General features: G+C 32.1%; 3 protein-coding genes across 3 annotated transcripts; 1 reads left to right on the top strand and 2 right to left on the bottom strand.

Moving 5' to 3' along the window:
• Positions 1-1,003: 1,003 nt before the first annotated feature.
• Positions 1,004-27,673, bottom strand: LOC113518191 (disks large homolog 1-like). The gene is made up of 5 exons (XM_026902994.3): positions 27,432-27,673; positions 11,858-12,028; positions 10,884-11,716; positions 5,529-5,673; positions 1,004-4,607 (listed from the first exon to the last, which is right to left on the bottom strand). Exons 2-5 carry the CDS (start codon positions 12,015-12,017, stop codon positions 4,477-4,479), a joined length of 1,269 nt encoding a protein of 422 aa, XP_026758795.1. The 5' UTR covers positions 12,018-12,028; positions 27,432-27,673; the 3' UTR covers positions 1,004-4,476.
• LOC128202229 (uncharacterized) lies at positions 6,591-10,115 on the bottom strand. Its single transcript, XM_052901784.1, has 3 exons — positions 9,999-10,115; positions 8,565-8,862; positions 6,591-8,040 (listed from the first exon to the last, which is right to left on the bottom strand). Exon 3 carries the CDS (start codon positions 8,033-8,035, stop codon positions 7,250-7,252), a length of 786 nt encoding a protein of 261 aa, XP_052757744.1. The 5' UTR covers positions 8,036-8,040; positions 8,565-8,862; positions 9,999-10,115; the 3' UTR covers positions 6,591-7,249.
• LOC128202230 (uncharacterized) lies at positions 8,861-9,980 on the top strand. The gene is made up of 2 exons (XM_052901790.1): positions 8,861-9,419; positions 9,529-9,980. Exons 1-2 carry the CDS (start codon positions 9,359-9,361, stop codon positions 9,873-9,875), a joined length of 408 nt encoding a protein of 135 aa, XP_052757750.1. The 5' UTR covers positions 8,861-9,358; the 3' UTR covers positions 9,876-9,980.

Raw genomic sequence — 27,673 nt, 5'->3', positions numbered from 1 at the left:
ATTAGACCGTCAGGAATACAACTGTGAAAACTGCATCCAATTTGGAGTGGTAAATTTTGTGTGATACCGGTACAAATACATAGACAGGTAAAGTTTCTGAAAGTTATTGTTTTGGTATCTATTGGTCTTATTAAGACCTTTGATATTAATAATGTATTTTCTTCATAAAATACTTTTTTAAATATCACTCATGTACATGTGTAATTTGATTAGATTAGACTAGATAGAGAGATTTTTAAATGCCTGCGCTATCTGTGTATGCTAGTGGAGCACTAAAGAGAGATCAGAAGTCAATATCAAAGCGTCAGTTGACTTTTTTGTGGACTTTGACCTGACAGTGTAGAGAAAAAGCGATTGTTAGTAACGAAGTCTAACATTTAGTATTATACCCTATCTTAGTGGATGATAATGGAATGGAAACCTCACCTGCGCTATCGGTATATGCTGGCGGGGTACCAATGAGTGATAGGTAAGGATGAAACCATGTCAGTTAGCCCATTGTGATGGATTCAACGAGAATTAATAATTTTAATTTTTGTTGAATTCTTTAGAATGGGCTAACTGATTTACTATCATCCTTATTGGCGCTTCGCTAGCGTATACATTATACATAAAAAACCTGACAGGATATATTGCTAGAAATGGGACTAAATGATAATCCCTATCATTATTTTGAAGACCTCAGTGTTACTTGTGATGAACATGTTGCATTAAATGAGGGTACAGGTTCTCTGTCAGGCTAATTTAATAATAATAATAATAAACTTTATTTCCTTAAACAAAGTTAGCCTATGGTCCAATATAACTATGACCCCATACTAGGCAAAGCCTGTTTCGTGGAAGTCAAATATAATATATAATTTAGCAACATAAATTTTCATTTAATCAACATGACGTGCCTACAAGTATCAAATAAGATATTGAGATTGCTAACTTTCCAGCAGCTTATTCTCTATCAGGGGTTGATCTAAAATTTTATCAGAAAATATATAAAAATACTAACTAGATTTACAAAAATTAGTTTATTGTTATTTTCTATTATACAACTTACACTATATTGTGATCATTATACAAAATGCAAAATATTATAGTCCTAGTGCTTACAATAAATTGCCTGACATCTAGTTTATAAATCTAGTTAGGAAATGAAAGTTATTAATGCATAATTTTAATATCTAACTTTCAGTCATAATATTTGAATTATTGTATTTGATTTGTAGATTATATAATATATATTACTTTTATATGAAAATCACCAATTTTTGATTCGAAATTGGACGACATATTAAAATATCAATGATCGTCAGATTGATATATCAGAAGGTAAAATTCAAGGTATAAAGATCATTGAAAGGGATTAACATTTTAAAACTAAGCGCTAAATAAATTTTAATGACGAAGGTCGCAGGTTTGCTTGAACACAAAAAAATCCTTTTATAAAAATTGTTTAAGTATTTCGATTTATGTTACCTGGAAAAAGCAAATAGCGCTTGGTTTCGAATTATTGCACCCTTTCTATTGCAATGTCTATATGTATCTAAAGTTTACCACAAATTAATAACAAAATATAATAATTTTTTGGTTTAATAATTCCATGGGATTCATTAAAGGATCATGCCTATACACCCGTATTTGATATTTTTTTAGTAGTGTGACTTCAGAGGATTTCAAAGTTACATTTTTTGGAAAATGCTTTTTTAACCTATTAATAATATATATTATATATTTTTGAATTTGAATACATGTATCTACATGAAAAATTAAATAAAAAAAATAAACTTATCATGCTAGTTTGGCTAGTTATGAAATTGAAAATAGGTAATACGAGTATATCATTTTCTAATATGTTGTTACATATTTGAATTAATATAGTGTGCTATTACAACTTTAGGCATATTTACTTTATTTTGAATCAAATTTATTCCGCATTGCTATACTCGTTTTAGTGCGGAAACGTTCACTGTACTAATAGTACTTTTTCCACTTTGACTGTATTTATATCTACTTTCTATTTCTTACATACCTACTTCTCGTTTCCATACAGCAGATTACGAACAACTATGAATAGTGTAGATATTCTTATTTACATTATTATTAATTGTAAAGAAAATGTATATTAATTTTACACAAAATATTTCGCAATGTTTTATTATTACAAAAATATTATATGCTCCTAAAGGCTTCTAAGTATACATAATATACTACAAAAATAAGCAAGCCTTGGATATTATATTATACGTAGTTATTATAATAATATCTAACCAATATAAATATAGAGTTATACATAACAGGAAATAAATCTAATTTATATAAAAAATAAATTAGTTTCCTACCATAATAAGGTTAATGCATATCTAGCTTTGAATTACAATATCACAGATATTTTTTTCGAAAATTTTAGTCGATTTTTGTATAATTATAGTATTAAAAAATAGCAATGCCTAAATATTTTTTAATTACGTTTAAATGCATTTTCTTTTTCAGATTTTTTACTATTGTCTTTATACAGAATACCTAGATATAATTAACGTCGTGAAACAAGGTCGAAATATTGGCATGAATAAAATATAATAAACGTAGTAATAATCTGTTGATTATACATGTTAAGTTTAAAACTCTTTATATGTTTTGGTTTTACCTAGTCAAAATAAAAAAGAAAACAATTTAATACAGGATATCTAATTAGGTGTCATTATTTCGGTGAGTATCTACAATAAAAATATGATACCGAGTGTACTGTACAAAACAATTAATTGTTACTTAATTATATTAATTAAATGTATTTCGCAAAACAGACACCAAATTAAGCAAACGAACAAAATAAGTAAACAAAACGATTTCTATGGAATACCATTGTGTTGCCATTCCTAAAGAATAGGAATGGGCGATAAATAATTAGTTAATCGGTTATATAATAACCAACATAAAAAAAATAGTGAACTACTTAGAAGAAACATAATAATGATAATGCCACCGCCAATGTCTTTATTGAATCGAAAAAAGGTATGTATATTCATATATAAAGCATGTGAGACATAATGGCAATTTTATAGACAAGGACAAGACTATTGTCCTCTTAAGATTAAAAGTACAAGTGCTGATGTATTATAAAATAAAAAATGTAACGACATAAGACATATAGAATTGCCATTTAATCGGATTTTCAAATATCGTAAATTGTGAATATTTTTCTTCCTGCATCCTGCATAAATAAGCATCATCTCGGTTTCACTAATATTATCCTAACTATTACCTATCAATGTAGGTATGGTATTTCTTTTTAAAAGAACGGTGTTGTTAGCATTTGGAATTAGAGATATTATAGTGGTGAGTATATTTACGAGAATATTTCGAGGGCCTATGATAGTTATTTATTGTATTTGGTGCAATTTTTATTTGCAACAGGATTTTATTGCGTATTATTATAATATTATTATAATATTGGTTGATGTGTCTCAGATTCTTCAATGGGCTTATGGTTAACACATGTTCTATTTTTAAGGTAGTCCTATACAAATTTTTTAACAATTTAATAGCTTTTTTATTGTAAAAAGTATTACGATAAATTTAACATAAAAATTTCAACCATATGAGTCAGGAGAGTGTAATTTTTTAGTATCTAAGTATTCAAGAATCGTGATCTGTTTACAAATTGTCATTTGAATGACCATAAACAAATAAAATGGTGTTTTCTGCAAATGTCAACGGCTCTCGACAAACTAATCTCTATATACCATATGACAAAAACGACATGTTCAAATTTTAAATAATCCACCACATCTCATTTATTTTGTCGTTTACTATAATTTCGAGAATATATTTTTGGCGATATCCTATGGTTGATAGTCATTATTTATAGTTTATAAATGTTAATAAAACACATAGGAGAAACATCATTCGCACAGTATCGTTTTTAACAACCTATTCGCTTCGTTATGTCATCTTTACTGTTTTGCGTCAATTCACTGATACCATTTAATAACACTATTTAATATCCTAATAACTTTGTCGAAATACGGTATGTTCAAATTCAGATAACCCACACTTTTCGACTCTCACTGTAACTATTATTTTGTAAGTGTCTAAAATTCCTTAAGAAAAAGCAAATTCAACTGAATCATTTATAATATCCTGAGAAATTTAAATATGTTTTTATATAATGGCCTTTCCGCTTATGAACGAAATTTGAATATTAAATAATATTAGTGAAAAAATTTTATGTTGTTAAAATATTCTTAAATTGATTTGCTGATGTATAAATATATACATACATTATAAAGCGCAGGAAAATGTTTTTCTATCCTAGTTTCTCCTGATTTTGTTTTCTTGGCTGTACACATATATTTTCTTTGTAAATTAAAACCAAATATTCGCCATTAAAAATGTATGTGTTAATTACATGGTAGAGTAGATATCGTGGGTGCGGTACGTAGGCGCCTGCGTCGGCTGAGCGTCGCCGCAGCAGGCGCAGGGCAGTCAGCGGGTTGGTGAACGCCTCGCCACTCGAAGCAACACTGGTCCTGCACGAACATCTTTGAACAGCCTGATCGCTTCGCCGTGTGTCAGTCCTGCTGTTCCACGTCCATTCACTGATACTATTTCGTCACCTGGAATATAATTATTATTGTTTTTAGTAAACTTCATTTAATTAAGGTGTCTATTTTTAAAATAAAGAATCTGCTCCAATATATTCGTATTATTAATTTTAGTAATGACGGATCAGATCCAGTAATTTCTTATGGATATTTAAGGATAATGGGTGAGCAAATTAAACCGTTGCGGACAAGTTTTTTTTTTAATAGATTATTAGTCATCATTCATTATTATAAGATCTCCAATTTGCTTACAAAATATTATGAGAATAACAATAACGGTTCACAATCATTTTTGGTAGAGCAATGCGATATACATATTCCTTATACGGCTTGCTGGTTTTCGTTGTAACAAGTAGATATTCATTAAAAGGTATTTTTTTATTACGATACTTCTAGAAAGCATTGACAGGTGCACAATGGTCGTTACAAAGGCAATGTGCGCGTGGCACCGTCGTTATTCTTTATTAAACGTGCAGCTTGTAGTAAATACCACACCTTACTAAGTCCCTTTTTTTGTAAAAAAAAATCTAATTAATAACGCTATAAATTCTTTATTTTTGTTTACACAACATGTATATATAAAGTTTAATTGTTTCATAAATAAAGAGGTATTTCAATATTGACACAATACGAACTCAAAAAAGGTATAAATTATAAATCAGCAAATATCAGAATTGGCGAATGTATTGCCATATATGGTACATTGAATAATACTCTATTTGCAACAGTATATAAATAAGGAAAGCCTGAGGTACATTCATTTCAAAGAGCATTTTTAGAACTTACACCATAACCTCCCTTGATGATCATGATCTCTTTATAAGAAATTTGAGGAATGATCTATGGTATGATCTATCTATCAACTTAAGGTATATATCTATATGATCAAAATTTCTTGATTTTAATATTTTTATAAAAAAAAATTGAACCAACCTTCTCGTAATAATCCAGATTCTGCGGCTTGTCCGTTATTAAATATGGTCTTGACAAATATTCCCATATCGCCGCGAGGGGAGTCCCGACCGCCTACTATGCTAAACCCGAGACCCTTGCCTCCCGCCGATTTCGTGAAGCGCACCTGAAATATAAAAGTGTCCAATAAATTATATATACTTAAACGAATGTCATAGCAATAAGAATATTAGGATGAATTGAAAAACAATTACTATTTAACGGAATGTTGTAAACTAACAATAAAGTTTAAAAATTGTAAAATAATAAAAAAAAAAATTAAATTAACAGTTGAAGATGTTGCTAACCAATTAAGCATTATACAATTAAGAACACATTTAATTCCGTTATTCGTTGTTAGCTACTAACATAGATAATAGAGCATATAATTAACATTAACAAGCCCTCTCGCATACATTTGTTAATTTACACATCATTACACATACATAGAGATGGGCAATCCACCTGGGTGGGTTTAAAGTCTGGTGGGTAAAAACCGGGTGTTTTGGGTTTATTGGGTTTAAACCCCATAAACACCCAAATTTTTGGGTGTTTATGATTTTGTACTTCATCATCGTCATCTCAGCCGCAAGACGTCCACTATACTGGACATAGACAATATTATTATGCAGCCTACAGAATAAAAAACTTTTAATTTGATTTTGAGTTTATTAAGAAAGAGATGAAAGTAAAATGTAAAACTACAGTCAATCACTGTCAGATTCAGAGTTATTACAAGCGATGAATTGTATAGGTTCGATAGGCTCTATTTCGTCTAAACTGTTATGTTCATTTACTTGCTCAATGAAAGCTTCCAGTTATAACAAATGAATGAAATTTTTTCAGTTCTTTCAGTTGTAAGTCGATTTCTTTTGTTATTATGTATGTAGCCTTGGATACTAAAGGAACGCTCAGTGGCTGCCGAAGTACAGGGAGCTGATAGAATACGAATCGCTACTTTGCTTAACTCAGTGGAACCACAAATACCTTTCCACCATATTAGGGGCTCAATGCTATCTAATGAGCTCCATACAAATCCTCTGCCCAAAAGTTTTCTTTAGCTTTATAACACGCCAAATCTGCCATTACATTTGACAAACTTAAGTGTTGGCTTAAATTGTAGATAAACTCCATACCCTTAAGTTCTTCCTCTTGAGTAAGTTCGACTCCTAGAGTCCTGGGGTCTAGAATATATGCTGCAAAATGTATTGGCCTCATTGCCATATTGCATCTTGAAGATACTGATGTTAGAATCTGCTGTTTGCTTTCTTCGCTCAATGTCGAAATCTCATTTAATGCAAAACGTATCTTAGCTTGTACATCTCTAAATGTAATGTATGTGCGATGCAAACGATTCTGGTCGCTCTCTAAGTAAAATATGCTTTCAGTGACTGGTTCCAAAATACTTATACATTCCCCTGTCTTCGTCCAGAAATCATCACTTAGAATTAAATCTTTAATATCTCTTGAAATTACCACATCTTCTCTAACTGTTAATATTTGCAAAGCTATCTTATTTGCTTTCAAACTTTTTAACGAAGTAACATGACTTCCCCATCTTGTAGCACAAGGCAATTTTAGTGTTTGTGTAGAATCTTCACCCTGCCTTGATTTTATCAACAAGGAACTTAATCGTTGACTCCTTTTAACAGTTTTTATTATATTTATGGCTTGCATAATAAACACAGTTACTTCTTGTATCTTTACAATATCTTGGCACAACAAGTTAAGGATATGTGCACAGCAACCGAGAGGAACAACATGTGTTGTATATTTCTAGCGTTATCGCCAATAAGTACAAGAAACTTATTTGCTCCATACACTTTCATTACTTTTTCAACTTCTTGGCTAAGGTATTCACTAGTGTGAGGATTACTTTCTGTATTCAAACTTTTAACGTATGCAGGTTGAGGTTTTGATATAAGAAAGTTTATTATTCCTTCATTTCTTAAATTAGACCAGCCATCGCACTGAAGGTGTAAGTAACTACAAGCATTTAGTTCCTCATTTAACTCAAAACGCATTTCTCTATATATTTTATCTAAGTATTTTGTCGCTAAAGCTTTACGTGAAGGTATTTTAAATTTTGGTTGCAATTTTTCGAAAAATTGTATCCATAAAGGATGTTGCACCATCGATAATGGCGTCCCTGTTACAAATATAGCTCTCGCTAATTCTGTTTTTATATGATCATCGGTGTCTTGAAACTCAGCATTTATTGTAGTGTTAGCAGACGACGAGGGGCTTATAAAAGAATCATTTGTCTCTATCTCTGACAGTCCAGACATTTTGGTTTTGGACGAGCTATCTTTTATAAGTTTCATAGAGTCTTTTAATGTTTCTGGAGATTTTGGACAAGTGATAAGATGTTGAAGCATTTTGGCAGCATTACTGAATTTGTAGACCTTATTACAAAGCTTGCAAGAAACAGACTTGTTTGGTAAAGTACGGTAGTGCTCCCATATGCGTAAATCTTTAGGTCTCCCCATTGAACCTAAAAAAATGAACGATGATTAGTTGGTCTGACGAAAATTCAACAATAGAGTGCCTATTTTTTTACAATGATTATTTCTTGTTATTTACAATAAATTTATTAAAAAAATAATAAAATAAATACAAAAAACCTTTGTAAAATTACATCTCCTCGGAGGATTAAACGCAGACGCTAGTTTATTATCGTATTGTTCTGTATTTTTCTCAGCAACTTCTTTAATTCGATTAGGTACTTACGCATATTATGTTAAAAATAAATATCTAGTACACATCTTAGGCTATCCACCATTATTATCCAATGACGACTCTCAGCTAACTATGCACTATCATCCAAAATAAACGTGTATGGAAAATTTTATCCCAGTCGGTTGAGGATTGAGGATAATTGCATCAACATACGAACATACCTACATACTTTTATTTACATAACGCAAGCTAAATAAAAGCTTGTAATAATACATCTAATTTTAAGTTAAAATTGTTAAGTGATCATGATATAATTGTATCATTCAAAAATCCACTTACCTTTAATTATTTCTTGTTAAGTATAAATATTATTTCAAATCTGCTCCCTTAATATGCACTTTTTTACTGCTTTTCCTACCTAACACGTTACCAGGAAGTCACGTTACCAGAGTCAGAGTAATAGTGAACACGTTTGACAGTGATTGTCGTCGCCTCATATTCAGCGTCGACGAATAGGGGAATCCCCAGTCATAATGTATTGCATGCGTGGCGGTCTTACTTCAAATCCATAAACAAAGAGATAATTACAGAACTCGATACTAGATGGCGCTGTTTTTGTTTGAAGAAAGTTTGCGGGCTAAAATACATAGAATTTCATCAATGACTTCCACAAAGAACAACATTTCTGTTTTTTCTAAGTCCGTATCTCTTCCGTATATTTCATAAGATATAAGCTTGGGCTACATTGTTATGCAACGTGATTTTGTCGCTGTCTTGCTAGCAGGGTTGACAGATATACGATTTAAATCGTACTCATACTATTATTTGTCTATTTTTTAATGTACGATCGTAAAGATTATGATCGTAATTCGCACAAAAACATACGACTTTTTGGTTACCTGGCAACATTTTTATTATGAAACGAACATGCTCACATCATCAGTCACATGCAACAATTTATTGGGGATTTCCCCTTCACATCTGGCAGTCCTGCTTGCTAGAATATAGGTAAGTCAGCCACAGTTACTGACGATCGATATTTAAAGGGTATTGTTTTTGTGCTAAATATTTCATAAAAACGTTATTTAATACTTTGTGGATTATTAATTTAGTTGATAATCACTGGAAGTAAAATGGATGCTAATTTGAGAGATCAAGATCTTCGTATAAAACAGTTAATAAAAGAAAATCTACGTAAGTACTCTTTTTATACCTAGGTAGGTAAGGTATAATAAACACAAAAGGTACTTAGATCGCGTGTGTTCGAAGCATTTATTCTAATAAATTTAATTTAAAATTGTAGAAAGAAAAAAATGTCTGCCAAGCCGTAGCCGAAGCCGATCTCCAAATATATTTGGCGATAGTGAGACCCAGTGTCCAGACGATTTACCCAGCGTCGTCGCAACAAAGAAAAAAAACGAGGATAAAGTAAAAGAAAATTTACTGAAAGAAGAAACAAACTGTTCTAAATGCTTAATTTATGGAGAAGAGGATAAAAGAAATGAGTATTTCGGACTGTTAGTGGCTCAAGAATTTAAATATATACGGCCATGTGTGCGAACGAGGTGTTATGAAGAAATTTTAAAGTATCTACGGGAAGCAAAAGGCCAACATGTTGATCAACTGCAACATGAAAACACTGAAAATTAATTACTTTCATTTTATTATATATAGATTTTTAAAATTTCCTGAAATATTATTAGTTAACGTTTTATTTAATATTGTAGAATTGATCAATACAATTTATAAAAATAATTTATTGGTATTACTTACATATTTTCAAAAAAATACGTAAAAACCTATTTTTTTGGGTGATTATGGGAGTTTATGGGTGTTTATTGGGTTTTTACCAAAGCACCGGGTTTAAACCCGGTGCTTTGCCCATCTGTACACATACACATTTATTCATTATCATAGTATTAACCTCATCGTGAGGTTAATACCCTCAGAATTCTTCAGCACATAATTATTTTCATATAGGAAAAATAGTCATAATAATGTCGTGTGGTTTCGGCCACTTCTTCCTTTTTTGTGGGTATCGACTAAAGGAGCTTAACAGTAGAGGGATAACCAGCAGCGTTCCTTTTAAAGCACACGTGAATTAGTACATAAAGTATCCTGTTTATTAAGTTAAGACCTACCCTTGCTCCAAATTTCATTTAAATTGATCCGGTAGCATTTGTGAGAAAGAGAAACAAAACAACATTTTTGAAGAAACATCCATTCATCCATCCAACTATCCATCTATCCTTAAAAACTTTCGCGTTTATAATATTAATAGGATGATAGTAAGATTGTTTTAAGTATCTAGTTTTTTTTTTATACAACTTAGAATGGCAAACAAGCTGACGGCCCACCTGATGGAAAGTGGTAACCGTCGCCTATTGAAATGAGCAGTACCATGGATATAACAGAGTATACTGTTTCGCCCATGATATCCCCCATGCGTTGCCATTCCTGAGGACTCAGGTGTTATTCCTCTGTACCCAGTAAATTCAGTGAATAACAAAGTTTGAGATTTGTTCGAATGGAGCTTGATCCCTACTCTCAATTATTAATTTTTCATGTAAACTGAGTAGCTGATGTGTGACATAAATTACATTATAGTTAATAGCGCCTGTACAAGTAAGAAAATTAAAAAAATAAAATGGTTCCGACCTCAAATGTGTGCACGTCTCTTGGTTCGGGCGCAGGTGGTCGTTTAGTTTGTTGTGATGACGGCGGGACAGGTGGCGGTCGGGGCGTTCTGGGGGTCGCGCTCACTCGTAATTCAGCGACACAATTACGTAACTGCTGCAGAGGTTCTTGTCTAGCTTGAACACGAGGCAGCCTGTAAGGTTCCTCCCACAAATTCTGAGTATCTGGAGGAAGTCTATTATACCCATTTCTATATGAGGGCATGTCCAACTCAACATTTTCACTATAGGGGCGGCGACTTCTACCTTCACAATTATTCTTTCGTCTTTCTGGTCCATAGTTGTAATCGACTACGTCACGATTTTCTTCATTTTGATCTAACAATGGGGTACAATCTCGTGGTGCAGGTGTTGCTTTGTTTCTGTAAACGTTTGGAGAGCTGCACCTTCGTCGCAATGTGGCACTTTGTCGCGGTGGGGAGGGTGAAGATGGCTGTCGTACTGTCCCTGTAGGACTAGGAACATAAAAAGTTGCCGGTTGTTGTTGAGGTGGTGCTAGAACATCATGAGCGGATAGAGCTCGTCGACGCAATCCACCCCCTAGCTTGCCAAGAGCACGTAACAAATCTGGTGCTCCGCTAGTGACCCGCAGTGAAGCAGTTGTGTATACTTTTCCACGATGTCGGAACGATAACTTTGATGGGGGCGCAGGGGAACAATGTGGTGGAGGTCTGGGAGGTGATGGCGAACATCGGACAGGGCTCGGGTCTCGATTTCCAGAGCCAGGCCGCAGTCGGGAACATCGGCGTCGTAACTTACGCCATCTTTGTGACAAATTGGCGTTCCAGCTGTCCTCTGTAATTTGAAAATCATATCGTGAGAAAACTTTCTAAAATACGAAATATGTGATAATCATACACTATTGGAAACAAATGTTTTTGAAGCAACATACATATGTAAACAGGAAACGAGAATGGAGTATACACACGTAGTTACCTTTCTTATTAGTATCTACGTCCGAAGCGTAGTCGTGCGTGCGCGGAGGTGGAGGCGCTGGCGGCGATGCAGGCGCTGCGAAGCTGTGACGCAGCGGGGTCATGCGCAAGAGTCGCGGTCGGTCGCTGGCACCGCGTGAGGCCCATGCTGGTGCACCCATTGTAATGTATACTGTGGAAAATCCAGAAAAAAACAAATTCAATAACAGTCTTATTATTCGTTTTCCACCATAAAAATAAAGCTATTGAACTATGAAGAGCATAATCACGTTAATATAATTTGTATTACGAGTATATGCACATTGTATGTATTAGAGCGAGTGGGATTTTTTGTCTAACTGAAGACATTTTATTTATTTATACTATAGACTAATATGTGGATATTTGTTTAACATATTGAAATTAATGTAGTGTAATTTTTAAGTAACAGGAAGAAAATTTCAGCCTTAGTAGTAATTGTAAGCTATATCCTTCATATATACAGAGAGACTCGTACTTAGTAGTATGACAGCAATGAGTTATTTAAGCACCTATATACAGTTAGATATTTATCATCTAACTTTTAATTCTGTTCGAATACTTATAAAATCGTCTTATCAGTACCATCGTAATTACATTAATAAATAAAACAAATAGCTCTAATATGTAAAAATTTACGGTCTTTCTTAATATTATATAAAGTATGATACTGGAACCGGCTGTTCATTATCTTGAGTCATACGCAGCTCTCGACAGCAAAATCAGATATTGTTTAGAGCGTGGATAATAGTTGAATACTACATAACTGTTACTGTAAATAATAGATACCGTCATGTGGTGGCGGTACAGTACTGAGTAACGATCATGAGATGGTGTTTGAAATATAATACAGATATGCATTTAAATAGATGCCACATTCGAGAGTGCTGTGTCTATCAATTTTTGGCCCTAATAATTATATATTTTTATGCCAACTTCCTTGTAGATAGAGAGGTAGATAGAGAGGACCAAGTGTGTTAAAAACCCTGTCATAATTCATGTTAAAATGAAGAATAAAGATTGAAAAAAGGCTTGTGGATGATAATTTTGAAATGGTTTGGTTTGATAATGAATTTTCTGTAACAAAAGTAGCTTTGTTAATGAGTAGTTTGATAGAAGCATTCGAATTTTTTTATGTAGTTTGAGTTACTTGCCAATCTATTATCTATCTTCATCTATATCTATGGAGTGTAGTGACCCAAATTAACACTACTAAATATAGGATTCACTTGTTATGAAGCAACATTGTTATTACAGTTTATGACTTCTCAGAACCGTATCCTCAAGATCAACCACTTTATTAAATGGTAGCAAACTCTAATATAATTATTTAATTATTCAGATAGGTAGATACTTAAGAATAAGTCTTGTGTGATACATATATACTGTCCATATTACTGACACCTACACGGCGTGGGATTAGTACGATAAATAGCCTACGTCCGGTGGTCACGGTGTTTTAAATTCATAAATAACTTGGGTCAAGTGATGAAGTTTTATTAGGTATTCAAGTATTATGTTCACTGTACCCATATTATGCAGCATTATTAATTACTTAGTGGCATTCATACTACATTTATGCTGACCGTAGTGTGGCAAGATCGGAATTATTTGCAAATTCTCAGAAACAATTAAATGTTTTCAATATTTCAGAATAATTAAAAAGTGGTTTAATGGGGAATAAAATATAATAATAAAACAAATTTGTAACGTAAATCTACAAAATTGATTTTAGGGTAGCAAATAAAATTTACTTGCGTTTTAGTACTTAAATTAGTAATTAACTTGGAGTTTTTCTAACATTTGAATTTATCATCATCATCTTCCTGCCCTAATGACAATTATTTGGGGTCGGCTTAATATGTTTTTTGTTTATATTACACAAGATTTTGACTTTTGTTTTTATGACTGGCCGCTGGCCTAACGTCAATTTACCTTGAGAATGCATTTGTTGGTAGTATCCGTCACATACGGTATTGAGAAGAATGAACATTGGTAGTGAGAGAAGGAAGTTGGTAAAATAAAAATGAAAAACGAAAAATTTATGGAAAAAAAGAGAAGGTGGACACTGCATTTACGAAGGGGATACTGGTCAAAAACTGCAGTGGCTCGGGAGGTCTGGGTCGCATACCCATGTGGGATACACGGGTATACTTTAAAATCAGACATATCAATAGAGGAGAGCATTCCTGACACAATTAATTTGAATTAATTACTTCAATTTCGTGTTACTACATTAGGATGGCATTTTTATAACTTGGCCGAAACCAAAAAATGTGTTGAAAATGTTAAATTTTTTACACAGATCCAGAGGGACTATGAAATATTTTCCGAAATTTCGAGATCTAACGAAACACGAATTTGATGGTAAAATTATATAAATATCATTTTAATCGTAATAAATGGTAAATATCGTTCTTTTAGTAGGTAATGATAGGATTTATGACGAATAAAATGTTAAGCTCCATTTATTGGGCCGATTTTGGTACGAACAAAAACACGAAATTTAGTCCGAAAATTTGGTATTCGGTATTAATTTCAAACTGAGGGTCTACCAGACCCCAAGTTTAAGTAATCCAAGTGTTGATGGTAAGCTCGCTTTCTGCCACGTTGTATTCTAATATGCTCGGCGAAATGTGGGCATGTCGAGTGTTACGTTCATCACAACGACAACAGTCTGTCAATAAATACCTCTGATTTAGTGTTTAAAGTAGAAAAATTGGGACATCATAAAAATTTTATGCCATATAAAGATTCTGAGAACGATGTTTAATTATTGAGGCTGTCGGTGTCAACAGACGATGCGTGTCGAAGTGCGACGACGCGCCGCTCGGCCCTCACTGCTACTTGTACCGTGTACCGTTGCGGATATCCGTTCGGCAACTACACTCTCCATACTAAACATTTTATTTTACTGCTCGTTATTATAAACCACTTATCATGATTTTTCTATGGACTGTGGAGAATTAAGAACCATATTAAACCGTGCCGAAGGCATGGAGATAGCGTGACGACATGAACGTATAGACATATTTAATTGTTAATGTTGTAATCAATGCGTTGTTTCGTTACATATAATCGAAAAGTTATAACAATTAAACATACTCGTAAATTTATGTAGGTACGAAATAAGTAGCGTATAAGATTTATTAAACCCACTATTTTAGTCATATTTTAAACTATTTAAGAAGAAGATTTCTGATTCTTTCAAATAATATAAATTGACCTATCTAATGATTGGAAAAAATGTGTTGAATCTTAGTATATTTAATGCAAGAAGAAAATTATTGATTACAATTGCAATTCAGTTAAAAGATTTTCTTAAGTACCTAGTTTATTTTTGTACCTATATTTACCTATTAAATTATACATAATTTTCTATTATAGAATGATTTTATTCTATCTTCTACCTACATGAGAAAGTGCTATTTAAATATTGCCTCATCAGTTGCTTGTTTGTTAACAAGTTACTTATATCTTGCTACACATGATGAGCTCTATCAGGTGCATGGAGTTTTACCGTTAATAATATAAAATGTGAATAAAGGTAATTAATGGTTATTAATTCTATGGGGAGCGTAGATGTCGACCACAGGGCGCACATTAATCTCCGGGATACCAGGGACCTGTGGACACTGGCGTGTAATTAAACTGCGACGTTCCTATAAAGGACGATCTTTATAGCCGATAGACGAGCCTGAGTTCGAATGAATAGGGGAGCGTTTTCATCAATATTCCCAGCATGTAAACGTCGCAGGACCCTAATCGAAATAAAAATATATTTACCTATCTGTATCTACTGACTAATAGATTACTTTTTATTATACAGTTCAGGGAAATTAACTGTGGGCTAGTCTAGAAAATATATACCTATAGATGCACAGGTTGGAAAAATGTTGTGAGATTGAGATAAGCTTAGTAGGTAGATATTGAAGATAGAGATACTGTATCTCAATAGCACTTTTAAATCTGAAGAAAGAACAATATAATAAAATTAGGCGATTTGATATTTCGATATTACCTACGCAGTCGATAAACGTTAAAGTCGGGTACTATATTATTAACAAGTACGTAATATTTTCTATATACACGATTATTCGTGGGTTACTGTTCGTGGGACGAAAAGTGACCTCCAAAAACGTATTACTTTTTTTTATAACTACCACTTACAGTCAATATTATACGCCATGTAGATCAATCATGCCATGTAAGTCAACTTGGATTTCAAATTACATTTTTCACTCGAATTCCTGAGTACCACCAACTTAAGAAATAATAAATACATTTGTTTAAATTTTCATTATTTGTAGAAATTGAATAACGCCCAAAATAATTTAAGATAACAGTTACAGTCTTATTAAATAATTATACTATTTATTACACGCTATGAATACAATAGACATTGTACAATTCGCAACGATACATTCAGCTGCGTCGGAAACTGACATTCATTTTCTCGTAGTCCCGTTGTGATCTGAATTTGGTTGCGGCGGTTTAGCGGTGTGGTCACTGCTCTTCCGGCGCCTCGTTCTGTCGCTAACCAATCATTTCTATACCCTAATACAGCCCTGGACTATTACCACGTAACTTGATGTCCATGCCCGAAGCGGGTTTAGGAGTTAGCTTGTCTTAGTATAGCTAAATATGGTTGCTAATAAAATATCTAACTGTATGTAATTAGGCCAGTGTCTGTTATGTTTGGCATATTTTATTGAAAACTAGCGATCCAGCTTGGGTTCACTCGGGTAGACAGAATTTTCGAAAATTATATATAGCTACTGTTATATTACAAACAAACAATTAAATCTTTCCTATTTGTGATATTAGTGCATATAAAAAAGATGGAAATAAAATAATATTTCATTATTTTATAAGTGTACAAGTATTAATAAAAGATTAATAATTGAGATCTTGAAAATGGTTAGTCGATCAGAATTATTTTGTTTAATTCCGTTGCCATTAGTACGATTATATGTGCGACTGCCAACATTTGAATATTGACTACTATGATTATTAGTAGAACCACCAAAATTGTTCGGTCGCCGGACATTCAACAATAGGCTCCGAGCAGCGAACTATTAATTTGCTTAAAGATGCCTCGTTTAGAGGTGAAACACGTGTCGTAACATCTGCGTGTATTGGATAGCAGTCGGAGATCGATGATTAATATGGATAGGCGTAAAACTAATACTGACAACAATAATAGTTAATCTTAAAATATTGGCAATGGCACACACCCGTACTAATGGTAGAGGAATTAAACAAAATAATTATAATTCACTAATTAGTAAAATGAACTTCTGCAAAATAACAGTAAAAGGCCTTATAAATATTTTTTTTTATACAACTTAGAATGGCAAACAAGTTAACGGCCCACCTGATGAAAAAAGTGGTAACCGTCGCCTATAGACATGAGCAGTACCGTGGACATAACAGAGTATACCGTTTCGCCCATGATACTCCCCATGCGTTGCCATTCCTGAGGGCTCAGGTGTTATTCCTCCGTAAATGCACGCCATATCCCACCCTTCAAACCGAAACACAGCTATGCAAAAACAACTGCTTCACGGTAGAATCACGAATGGGACAGAGGTACCCAAGCAATCGACTTTTGTACAAAGTCTCCCTCTATATATTTTGATGGAGTTTGAAAAATAAGTACATATATATAAGAAATATCTAAATTTTAGGGGATAGAAAACTATCTGAATTAGTATGTCGTTTCTTCGTTTCAAAAAAGAAATGTATTTGTGTTCAAGCGTTATCTGTAAAGATTATTATAAATAATTTTCAAATTTGACTCGGTAATGATGAGTCAGTTATCTCTTTATAGTAGGTGTTAGTAAACAGATTAAGAAAATTTATGGTTTAACCAGATTCCGTAGAATTAGAATTCAGATTGTTAGCACGATATGTGTTTAAAAAATAGATCTATATAAGATTTTTATATATAGATTTTTCATCTTTTTACTAGAGTAACAACATCGCTGTATTGTACCTGGAGCTACATGTCAAATTTTCACACAATTTCATAATCAGATTTTTCTCCTGTTATAGATATTATTTTGTCAAGAGTGCAAGAATCGATCAATCTTACGACTTATGTTCCTTCTTGTATAATGATAGCTTTGAAACTATTGATACTAGAGGGCAACACAATCACATGGCAGGCAAATATATAAAGATGTGGGTACCTATGCCTTAGATGAACATAATAGAAACAAGGAGAATATATGTTTAGATTTTTGCCACCCCTATGGATGCCTTATCTAAAAGATACGATAACATCAAATGTAGTAATAATAAAATTTGTAGAGAGGGTGCATGTACTGTGTTCGACCCATTCCAGCCAGCGGCCAGATTTCAACTCAAGTGGTAGCTGTTGTTCATATTGTGATCGTTCAAGTGCTTGGGACGGAACAATGGAAATAAATGAAGTAAAATTAAATAGGTACGTACATATGGCGTTTTATAACATCAGCTCTCCAAATCTATTTATATTTTTTATACGTGTGGGGTAGCAATTAAGTATACAGTTTGTTTGGTCCACCAGCTACTGCAGCTCATGACCGTTACCGGAGGCATTACTAATTATACTTGTGAGATAGACATCTTTAATCACAGTATTTAATAATTTTATTATCTTCAAAATGGGAACACTGAGTACAAGCAATGCATTTTGGCATAATTAATTCTCAGAATCTTAGCACGGTATATAGGAAATAATTTCATATTATGTTTAATTGATCTTATGATGACGGAATAAGAATATTCCATGTCACACTTCTTCTTATTTATAGAATATCGTAAGAGGTGCTTAAGGGAACAAACTAAATGAAGAAATAGAAAGAAACCATTTACAAAGGTGGGTTGTAATGGCTGCTTAATATCGTAGGTACTTTATACTCTTTCGTTATGTGGAGACAACTATGCCAGCAGTGGGATAGTATAGTATAGGATTCGTCACTAAGAAGGAAAAAAATTCAAATAAATTATCTATAAAGTAATGAATTTAAAGAATAAGTTCTCATTAATAAATAAATAGTGGCTGTAAAAGTAAAATACGTACCATAAAAATACTAGACACATACGTATCATAAATATATAATTACTGCAGTTCCGTTAAATTATGCGAAGTAATGAACAGGAGATAAAAAGAAGTTGAGTTCGTTCTGGTTAGATAGGTAGTATAAGAAGGTATCCAATAAATTCCTGCATTAAGTGCCATAGAAAAAGTATTTTTACTTTTTTTTTATCAAGTAAATATCTTCACGATTTCTGACGTTAAGTACTATTATGTATTCTGTGCCTCCATGTCGTGCTTAATTGTGCACATAAATGAGGTCTTAGAAAAAAAATGAACCTTTGAGTCTAGTTTATAGAAATTTTATTTGAAGAATCACGTAATTAATATATTTATTTGTTTAAGTTTCAACTAAAATAATATGTTGTATTAAAGGCTAATGTTAATAACTTTCTCTATCTGCTATCCTTTAGGAAGTACAGATAATTGGAGTGCGGTTTATTGTACATATGTAGTACTTAATTTTATTACATAACTATTTAATTACCCTTAAAATTATACAAAAGCGCAAGTTATGGTAGTGTAGAAGTGCGTATTGAACATGAATTTATAGTGAGTATTTTGTAACGGGTCCGTGCCCATGTAGCGCCCACACATATTAACGAAACTGAGATTTATGCATAACTATGAAAGCGACAGTGGCACAATAGGCTTTAAGGAATGTGACCCACGTCTCCTATATATAGCTTGTTTAGGTATGTCGCAGACACCTTGAACTGTGCGTTACGTTAAATATTTCAACGAGAATAGTTTTCAAATGGCTCGCATTAGTAAATAGTTACTTATTTAAATCTGAATACATTTTGTGAAACGTACTTACTAAATAATGCTTAGTAAATGATTTCACCTAGTTTGGGACTAAATGGTGAAGTGTAATGTATCTAATGATATTTATTTAGTAATTGAATCCATTTTGTGATTTGCATTTAACTTATTGTATTCTGTTACTTTAACAAATGATTACTGTGCAAATGCTGGTGTTAAATATCTTTACATAATAGAAGAGTTAAGTCTACTATTACCACAATACATAAGTTAGTTAACTAGTTTTGTATTGTGATTTATTTCCTGGGGATGAGGAATTATGACATATTGTATTGTTATTCCGTTACAACACTGATATAACACTATTTTAAGAGATTTGTAGCTAAATTGAAGCTTCAATATTCTTAAATTTCACCTTTACTATATTCCCTTTACTATATTGAGTAAATTTTTTAACATGTTAACAATTAAAAACCTATAAATTTTACCTTACTCTAAGAAATAATGCATAATTATTTAAAAAAAAAATATTTGAGTAGACATATTACTCTGTAAAAATTAATAGTATTGTGCCATCGAATTAAATATGCTCTGTTTTAGATCCAATCTCAACAACTGAACCTGGGAAATCTCTTCTCGCTCTTACCATTATACTTATAGCTTAACCTCATTTGTTATATTTCTTTCTCATGAGAAATCGTTTCAGCTCTGCTCTGGTTTCATTATTTTGTTAACATTATACTCATAATTTTAAGTTTATAAAACATTTTAAAATTGCATCCATTCATAAAGAATGATATCGTAAATTTTTTATATTCTATTGGTCACTGTAGTTAGATTAGTAACTAATAGCTATGAAATGGAGAGTTACATTGCAAAATAATGAATTCGTAAACTTATAACAAACCTGTGTTAAAAAAATTCTGAATAAATAGTCACAAACTGTGCAGGTTGTAGTGGTATTTGGCAACACGACTTATTCAGTGCCTTGGAAGGCCAAATAGAAATTGTATGATGATCAGAGTCAGAAATATATCTAATCTAGTTAGAAAAAATAAAATAAATATACAGAAAAGAGTTTACAATGCTATCTTACAGTACCATGTAGCATACACATATTTTAAAAATAACTTTTTTACAATTAGAAATTACATTAAAATAGTCCACTGTATTTAAGAAATTTGTTAGTGTTGTGTGATCTTTGGTTTACGTGATTTTAATTATGGATAATTTCATTAAAGGTCGATCGGCATATTGTGAGCCAAGCATTACGAAATCGAAATTCAAACATATAGCTATTAACTATTCTCGAAGAAGTGAGAGATGTAAGTTTTAGCTCATGTACTGTCTGAAGGACACCTTTACAGTATATTAACTGTGTAATCCAAAATCACCTAACGGATCTTTAAAACTAACTTGGTACCATTTTGCAAGGTTGAGATTTAGTCAAAATTTACTTGAATTAATTTGAGATGAATATTTTATAACTGACATTAATTATATTGATTAATTTTAATAATTTATTAATTTAGTAATTCATTCTTAAATGTATTTAATTAACTTTTAATTATGTAAATTGAAATTAAACAAAAAGAAAAAAATAATTAAGTACATTGCTTATAAAAAACTAAGTAAATTGGAATAAAAAAGAAAGTCATTAAAAATGAATACTATGTTTTTGAGTAAAATGAATTATTAGGTTTTTTTTAGCTTATTAAGATAGAACTACGAACATATATTTTTTTAATTTGTATTAATGTTTTTTTTATTACTTTATAGCTGAATATTATAATATTATTGAATATTATTGCCTATTAAAATATATAATAATATTTTTATTGGTATCTACATGATAATTGACCTAATTAAGCAACTTGTGATAATACGATAAAGATCATAAATGGGGTTCGTCATCAAAATTCGTCTTGTTTAAAAGTTTATTACATACATAAATACTGTTATTTTATTAAATAATTAATACATATAAAAGAAACTAGTTATACATCACTATAACCATTATATGTGATATGATATCACCATATCAGCCGTTAACTGTCCACTGCTGAACCTAGGCCCCCCCTAATTGGGGAATTTTACCAATAGTTGCCACGATTGGTAGGCGGGTTAGCAATCACAGTTAACCTTTGGTGATGTTTTAAGTGGGACACTGCTGTCTATCCCACGACCATTAAGTTCCCTTTGTCGCCTCTTACGACATCCACGGGAAAGGGAAGGGTAGCCCATTCTATGCCGGGATCACATGGCGGATTTATATATAAATATAGTTATGTATGATTTTAGTAGAGAACAATGGAAATAAATGTTCTAGATAAAATAGCTATAGTAGACATAAACGAATTATTCTTTGTTGAAAAACACGAATTGTTAAGTTCAATTAATTAATTAATGATGATGCTTAAACCTTTTTGAAAATAATAGACCAGTGTCTTTGTTTGAAAAAGAACAGATAAACAAGATAAATACTGCTACAACCGTGACTAAATTAGATCTATTCATGAGCACACACAAAAAGCTTAATAAATATTGAGCGGAGGCCTACATTTTAATTTGAAAAGTATTGTATTTAAATTTTATAATATAATAATTTTATAAAAATGAGATCTACTCTGGTAGTAAATTTGAAGAATCATCATTATCATTATATCAGCCTGTAACTGTCCACTGCTGAACATAAGCTTCTCCCTTGAAGGGGATTTTGCCAGTAGTGACACATTTGGCAGGCGGTTGGCAACCGCAGTGAGGCTTTGGAGATATTTTAAGAGGGACGCTGCTGCCCATCCCTCGCCCTCCATTAGTCGCCTCTTATGATACCCACGGGAAAGGAAGGGGAGGCCTATTTTCTGCCCGGACCACACGGCTAAACTTGAAGAATAATTAAAGGAATGTTTGCAAAGACACTTCCTTTAACCCATTAGGTAATCCTCAAAATTTTTAATAATTTTTAGAAGTATAGAAACTTGAATAATTGTATTAAACAATTGATCTAAGAATTATAGGAGAGTACCAGAAACATTTGTAGGAATATGTTTTTATTAAGTAATTGGTATATTATTATTCTAGACTGTAAAGTATATATACTATTGAAGAGTAACATTAGTGTGTCAGATTGCCGGCTGATGGATGGATGGCTGACGATTAAGTTTCGCCGCGCCGTCTCTGTATGTGGGACACCATTCAAGGTTTCGCAACAGTAAAAGTACCTGCCTACATAGGTCATAACGAGACGCTATGAAATTCTTCATGTCACGTTGAGTGCGGTTAAAGTATACGTGAGTAAGTTTTGAGTGGGTAAAGAAATGATAATTTTTAACTAGGTATTATGATCTTGGTTTGGTTGCTATTATTAGTACGTATGCCATTATAAAGGCTTTTATCAAAAATACCTATAAAATTAATTTATGGCCCATAAACTATAAACAAAAGAATGTGATGTTGTCATTGATGCATTTAAGAGGAGAAACTAGCTGACTGTCAGATCTATATAAAACTGAACAGCTTGACTTAGTAAGAGGGTTCAGTTTATAAATAAAGAAGAAAATTCTTGAAATTCTCTTGAAAATGCAGGTGAGTTTTATGAAGGCGATGCCCTAGAAATATATAGTGTAATTACCAGAGGAAGACGTTTCACATTAATTATTTGCTTGGGTACTTCTCCCTCTCTTCTTTTTGTCCTATTTGTTTTCCTGTTACTTCTGTTCCTGTTCAAGGATTGGAATATGGCATTGAAATTATAGGGTACGGAGAAATAACATCATAGTCCTCAGAAATGGCAACACATGACGGGTATTATGAGCATCATAGTTTATTCTATGATATCCACAATGCTGCTAATGCCTTTAGGTAATAATAAATATCACTATCTATAAGGTGGACCCTTAGTTTGTTTGCTACACTGTGTTGCATAAAAATGATAATTTTTTTATGCAACTTAGAATGGCAAACAAGCTGATGGTGCACCTGATGGAAAGTGGTAACCGCCACCTATAGACATGAACAGTACCATGGACATAACAGAATAGTATATTGTTTCGCCCATGATATCCCCCATGCGTTGCTATTTCTGAGTACTCAGGTGTTATTCCTCCGTACCCTGTGAATTCACTGCCACTCTTCAAATCGAAACACAGATATGCAAACACAACTGCTTCATGGTAGAAACACGAATGGGACAGAGGTGAGACCCAAGCAAACGACTTATGTCACAATGTCGTTTTGTACAAAAGCGAACATACATATAACTTAAATAATACCTATTAGTGTTGTGTTACGTTATAGTAACATGTTAATTACCCGGGATCAAAAGTAGCCTGTTTTCTTCTTTATGCTGAATAATAATCTGTGCTAACAGTTCTTTACACATTTTTCATATAAGTAAGAAATACAGTAGTTCGCTTTGTCATTCGTATATGTATATCGCAGTTCTATATAATGATCATGATTTTGACTTTAAAACTGTAAGACGACTCAGTAAAGAATAAATGCTACTCTCAGTACATAGAGAAGTATTATTTAGATTATTATCGGAGTTCATCTATTCAGCAGCGTGGTCCACAGAGCCCTCTTCACATGTCGGCACGTTACTTAAAGATGGCATTGTCCGTAGTCATTATCTGGCGTGGGAGACCCGGAATCATGCCACTTTAGCATGTTTATCTTCTATATACGAGTATATATTAAGTATGTTTATAAAAATATAGTAATAATATGCTGATAAGCGCTAAGAATTATAATTATTTATACAAAACTTGCGTCTTAATTTCTACTAAAATATTATGCCCTCATTCTTCGAATGGAAATTTAAAAGAAACGGTGAGTGAGAGTCACGAGTTTTTAGGCTTCATTATTTCATATCTTGATTTACTTCATGACTTATTGTCAACTAGAATGTAAGTAATTGATCGTACTATGCTCTTAGGTATCTACAATCAATTTAATATTTTCTGGGATTCTTTCCAATGAAAAAAAGCAAGTCCTACCCTATTGGATTCATTATCATTGTATACCAAGTAAAACATCATATAGATATAAAAAAAAGAATACTCTTCTAATCTTCAGATTTTACTACACTATTTTTTTACTATCGAAAATAGCAAATAAACTGATAATTCACCAAAAGAAAAGTAGAAAGGTCGCCTATACTTATATATTAAAAATATCACGGATATCAAACATTATAGTCAGACAGTATTGTCAAAAATATCACTCATTTTATTATCATTATAGCTCTTGAATTTAAAATTTCACTGGAAATCATTGTACTATTTCAACTGAAAAAAAAATACTGAATTTATGCTTTATGACACGAACGATTAGATGGAACACCGTCTTATAATTTTATAGTTCTACTTTTGTTTGACTAACCAAAGCTGAAAAATAAAACACGAAAATATATTACCAGCAGTTTAAGTAGTAAGTAAGGTATTTGCTCTTAGTTTTTTAAAATTATTTAAAGTGCTCTTTATTTAGATATTGCATTATAGTTCAGCCACAGTGCACCAAAGTTCGCGTGACTCCTTATTATATTAAACAATAACGTGAAAGGTTGAACCTCATGTTGAGAGCGAGCGAGTGCCAAAATACAGTTTCACGATTGTCGTTTACTAGTTGTAATAAATTATAATCAAGGACATTTAAACCACTATTCAATAATGGATTGGAACGCTAAGCAACGATTCTCTAACTCTTTGTTGATAAACACGTTCATGTGATTCGATGAATCCAATGAATTGGTATTAAATGACATTTCTATAAAAATATTCTCACGAATGTAATCCCCAGTAGAAAGTTAAAGACATGTAGGTTTGTTGATTTGGTTGCAATTGTGGTGAATATAACTGGTAAGTTCTTGCTTAGATATCGCAAAGCCTAATTAAAGTAATGCTGATAAGTTTACTGTCACCTTTCGTATCAAATTATGTCTGTTAACTCTGGTATACGTCGAAAAGTTAATCGAATTTATATTAGTAGAGAATAAAGATTAAGATATAAAATACAGATAATTGAGATAAAATATAATAACAATTACATGATAGGAAGTAATTCCACTTTTCACTGGACTCCAGTTGGCAGAATGATTCAAGGAGAAGATATAATCACCTCCAGGAATATTAGAAAAAGATATCCTTGAAGTAAATATGCATAGGATGTCTGGTCCTGCGATCTTCTATAACTATTTACCAGCTGAAGGAGGTGAAAGTGAGGTTTACCACTATACCATGTACCGAATTGCCACCATATTAAACGGGTGAATATTGAAGAGTTTTTTATACAATGTATATTATATATACCTGATACATGTAGGATGTTCAATAAGCAACAAGTCGCTATGTCTTTTTAAATATATTGTTATCTAATTTTGAATAACTTATAATTTATATTACTATATAACTTATATTTGTGGACAACTATTTATTAATAAGCTGCTTAACCAGAAGATAGTATTCATCTTTGAAAGTTTGTAACTTATTGAAAATATAAGATTATATAGATACATAATATCTGCAAAATATGGTCAAGTATTATAAATTTGTTATTAATTCAAAAAACCCACATTGTTAGACCTTTTTTAGATATCGTTTCAATTCGCAATAATGATGCTTCACACACCATTTTTGGAGAAGTGAGTGGCTACCTAAATTTTGGAAGTAATATTAGCGGATAAACACAAATGACTCAGAAAGTTCATCATACGTTATTATTTGAATCTTGCCAACCGTTTGAATGTAACGGTTATCATTCGAATTAGCCGTTGTTGTTTATTTTATTATAATCTAAATGGCAAAGGTTATATTTAGAACTAGATATGTTTATACATTTTTAGATAAGCATGAGGTAAAAATATATGGGAATTATTAAACGTATGTATAACCTACATTTTGAATTAAAAATTACTATATATACTGTAGAATAGATGCTTTAATCTAGTTCCCCGATTATTTACATAACAATATGTATCATAACAATGAGACGGATTAATCGTCTAATGGATTGCAAGTCACAATAGTACCGCAGTATGCATACGGTATAGGTAATAAAATAGGGATGTGGGATAGATGCACGGCGGCGACGAATCTACAATTTTAGTAGATCTAAAATGCCAAGTTAATATAGTCTTTGTGTCTTATACAATAGAAGTTAATTGGACTGTTTAAGAGTTTTTGCAAATATGTCTACCGGAGTGTGGCAAGAGGGGTTATAGTACGAGGGGAAGTAAACCCTCGGACGGTGCATCGCTGCAAACGTTCCATTTTTGTAAATTTTGTTTATCACCTTTCCAGCTGATTTAATCAGAATATAAAATTAATATATGTTACAGTAGAACTTATATTATACATTAGGGAAGACATATTTGAAAAAAAAATAACGACTTTTTTACAAAAATATATAAATAAATAGGATTATTAATATCTTACAATATGTAAATTTATTACACACTTATTTTGCCTAATTAATAAATGTGAAATAAGATACTTAGTTTATAAAATACCTAAATATAAACAGTTATAAATGTAATCTATTTTTCTATTAATTTAAATTGTCTATACTAACAACAAAAATTATCTATTTGTGAATAACCAAAAAACAATAAAATTGCTTTATTAACTAATTTTTTTATTATAGCTACATTATATTAATAAATACCTATTATTTTTTTACATCCATACTCAATACCATACTAATTGCTTACCTCTACAAGGAAATTAAAATGATCCACACAAAAGGCGATGTTCAGGCATTAAATTTAAATTTGCAACATAATAATTTTTTTAATAAATAATTTTTAAACAAATCCATTGTTCACTGCACTAAATTCATTGAATATCGATCGCGATGTTTCAGATGCACTCGTGATTAATCAACTGCTGAATACTGCGGCGCTGTCGGAGTAGCGTTCGCTTCTAGCGAATGTCGTTTTAATACTAACCTCAA

This window comes from Galleria mellonella, unplaced genomic scaffold (assembly GCF_026898425.1).
Source record: "Galleria mellonella isolate WM207_F2 unplaced genomic scaffold, CSIRO_AGI_GalMel_v1 utg132, whole genome shotgun sequence".
Taxonomy (NCBI): Eukaryota; Metazoa; Arthropoda; class Insecta; order Lepidoptera; family Pyralidae; genus Galleria; species Galleria mellonella.
This window is presented reverse-complemented; position numbering and strand designations above follow the sequence as displayed.

Bases quoted from the DNA above. Each gene is read 5' to 3' on its own strand.
- LOC128202229 (XM_052901784.1), bottom strand. From the start codon at position 8,035: ATGGGGAGACCTAAAGATTTACGCATATGGGAGCACTACCGTACTTTA.
- LOC128202230 (XM_052901790.1), top strand. From the start codon at position 9,359: ATGGATGCTAATTTGAGAGATCAAGATCTTCGTATAAAACAGTTAATA. The intron at 9,420-9,528 runs GTAAGTACTCTT...TTAAAATTGTAG, and splicing joins GTTAATAAAAGAAAATCTAC to AAAGAAAAAAATGTCTGCCA.
- LOC113518191 (XM_026902994.3), bottom strand. From the start codon at position 12,017: ATGGGTGCACCAGCATGGGCCTCACGCGGTGCCAGCGACCGACCGCGA. The intron at 5,674-10,883 runs GTCGGAACCATT...TTTATATTTCAG, and splicing joins GAGACGTGCACACATTTGAG to GTGCGCTTCACGAAATCGGC. The intron at 4,608-5,528 runs GTTGGTTCAATT...ATTATATTCCAG, and splicing joins ATCTGGATTATTACGAGAAG to GTGACGAAATAGTATCAGTG.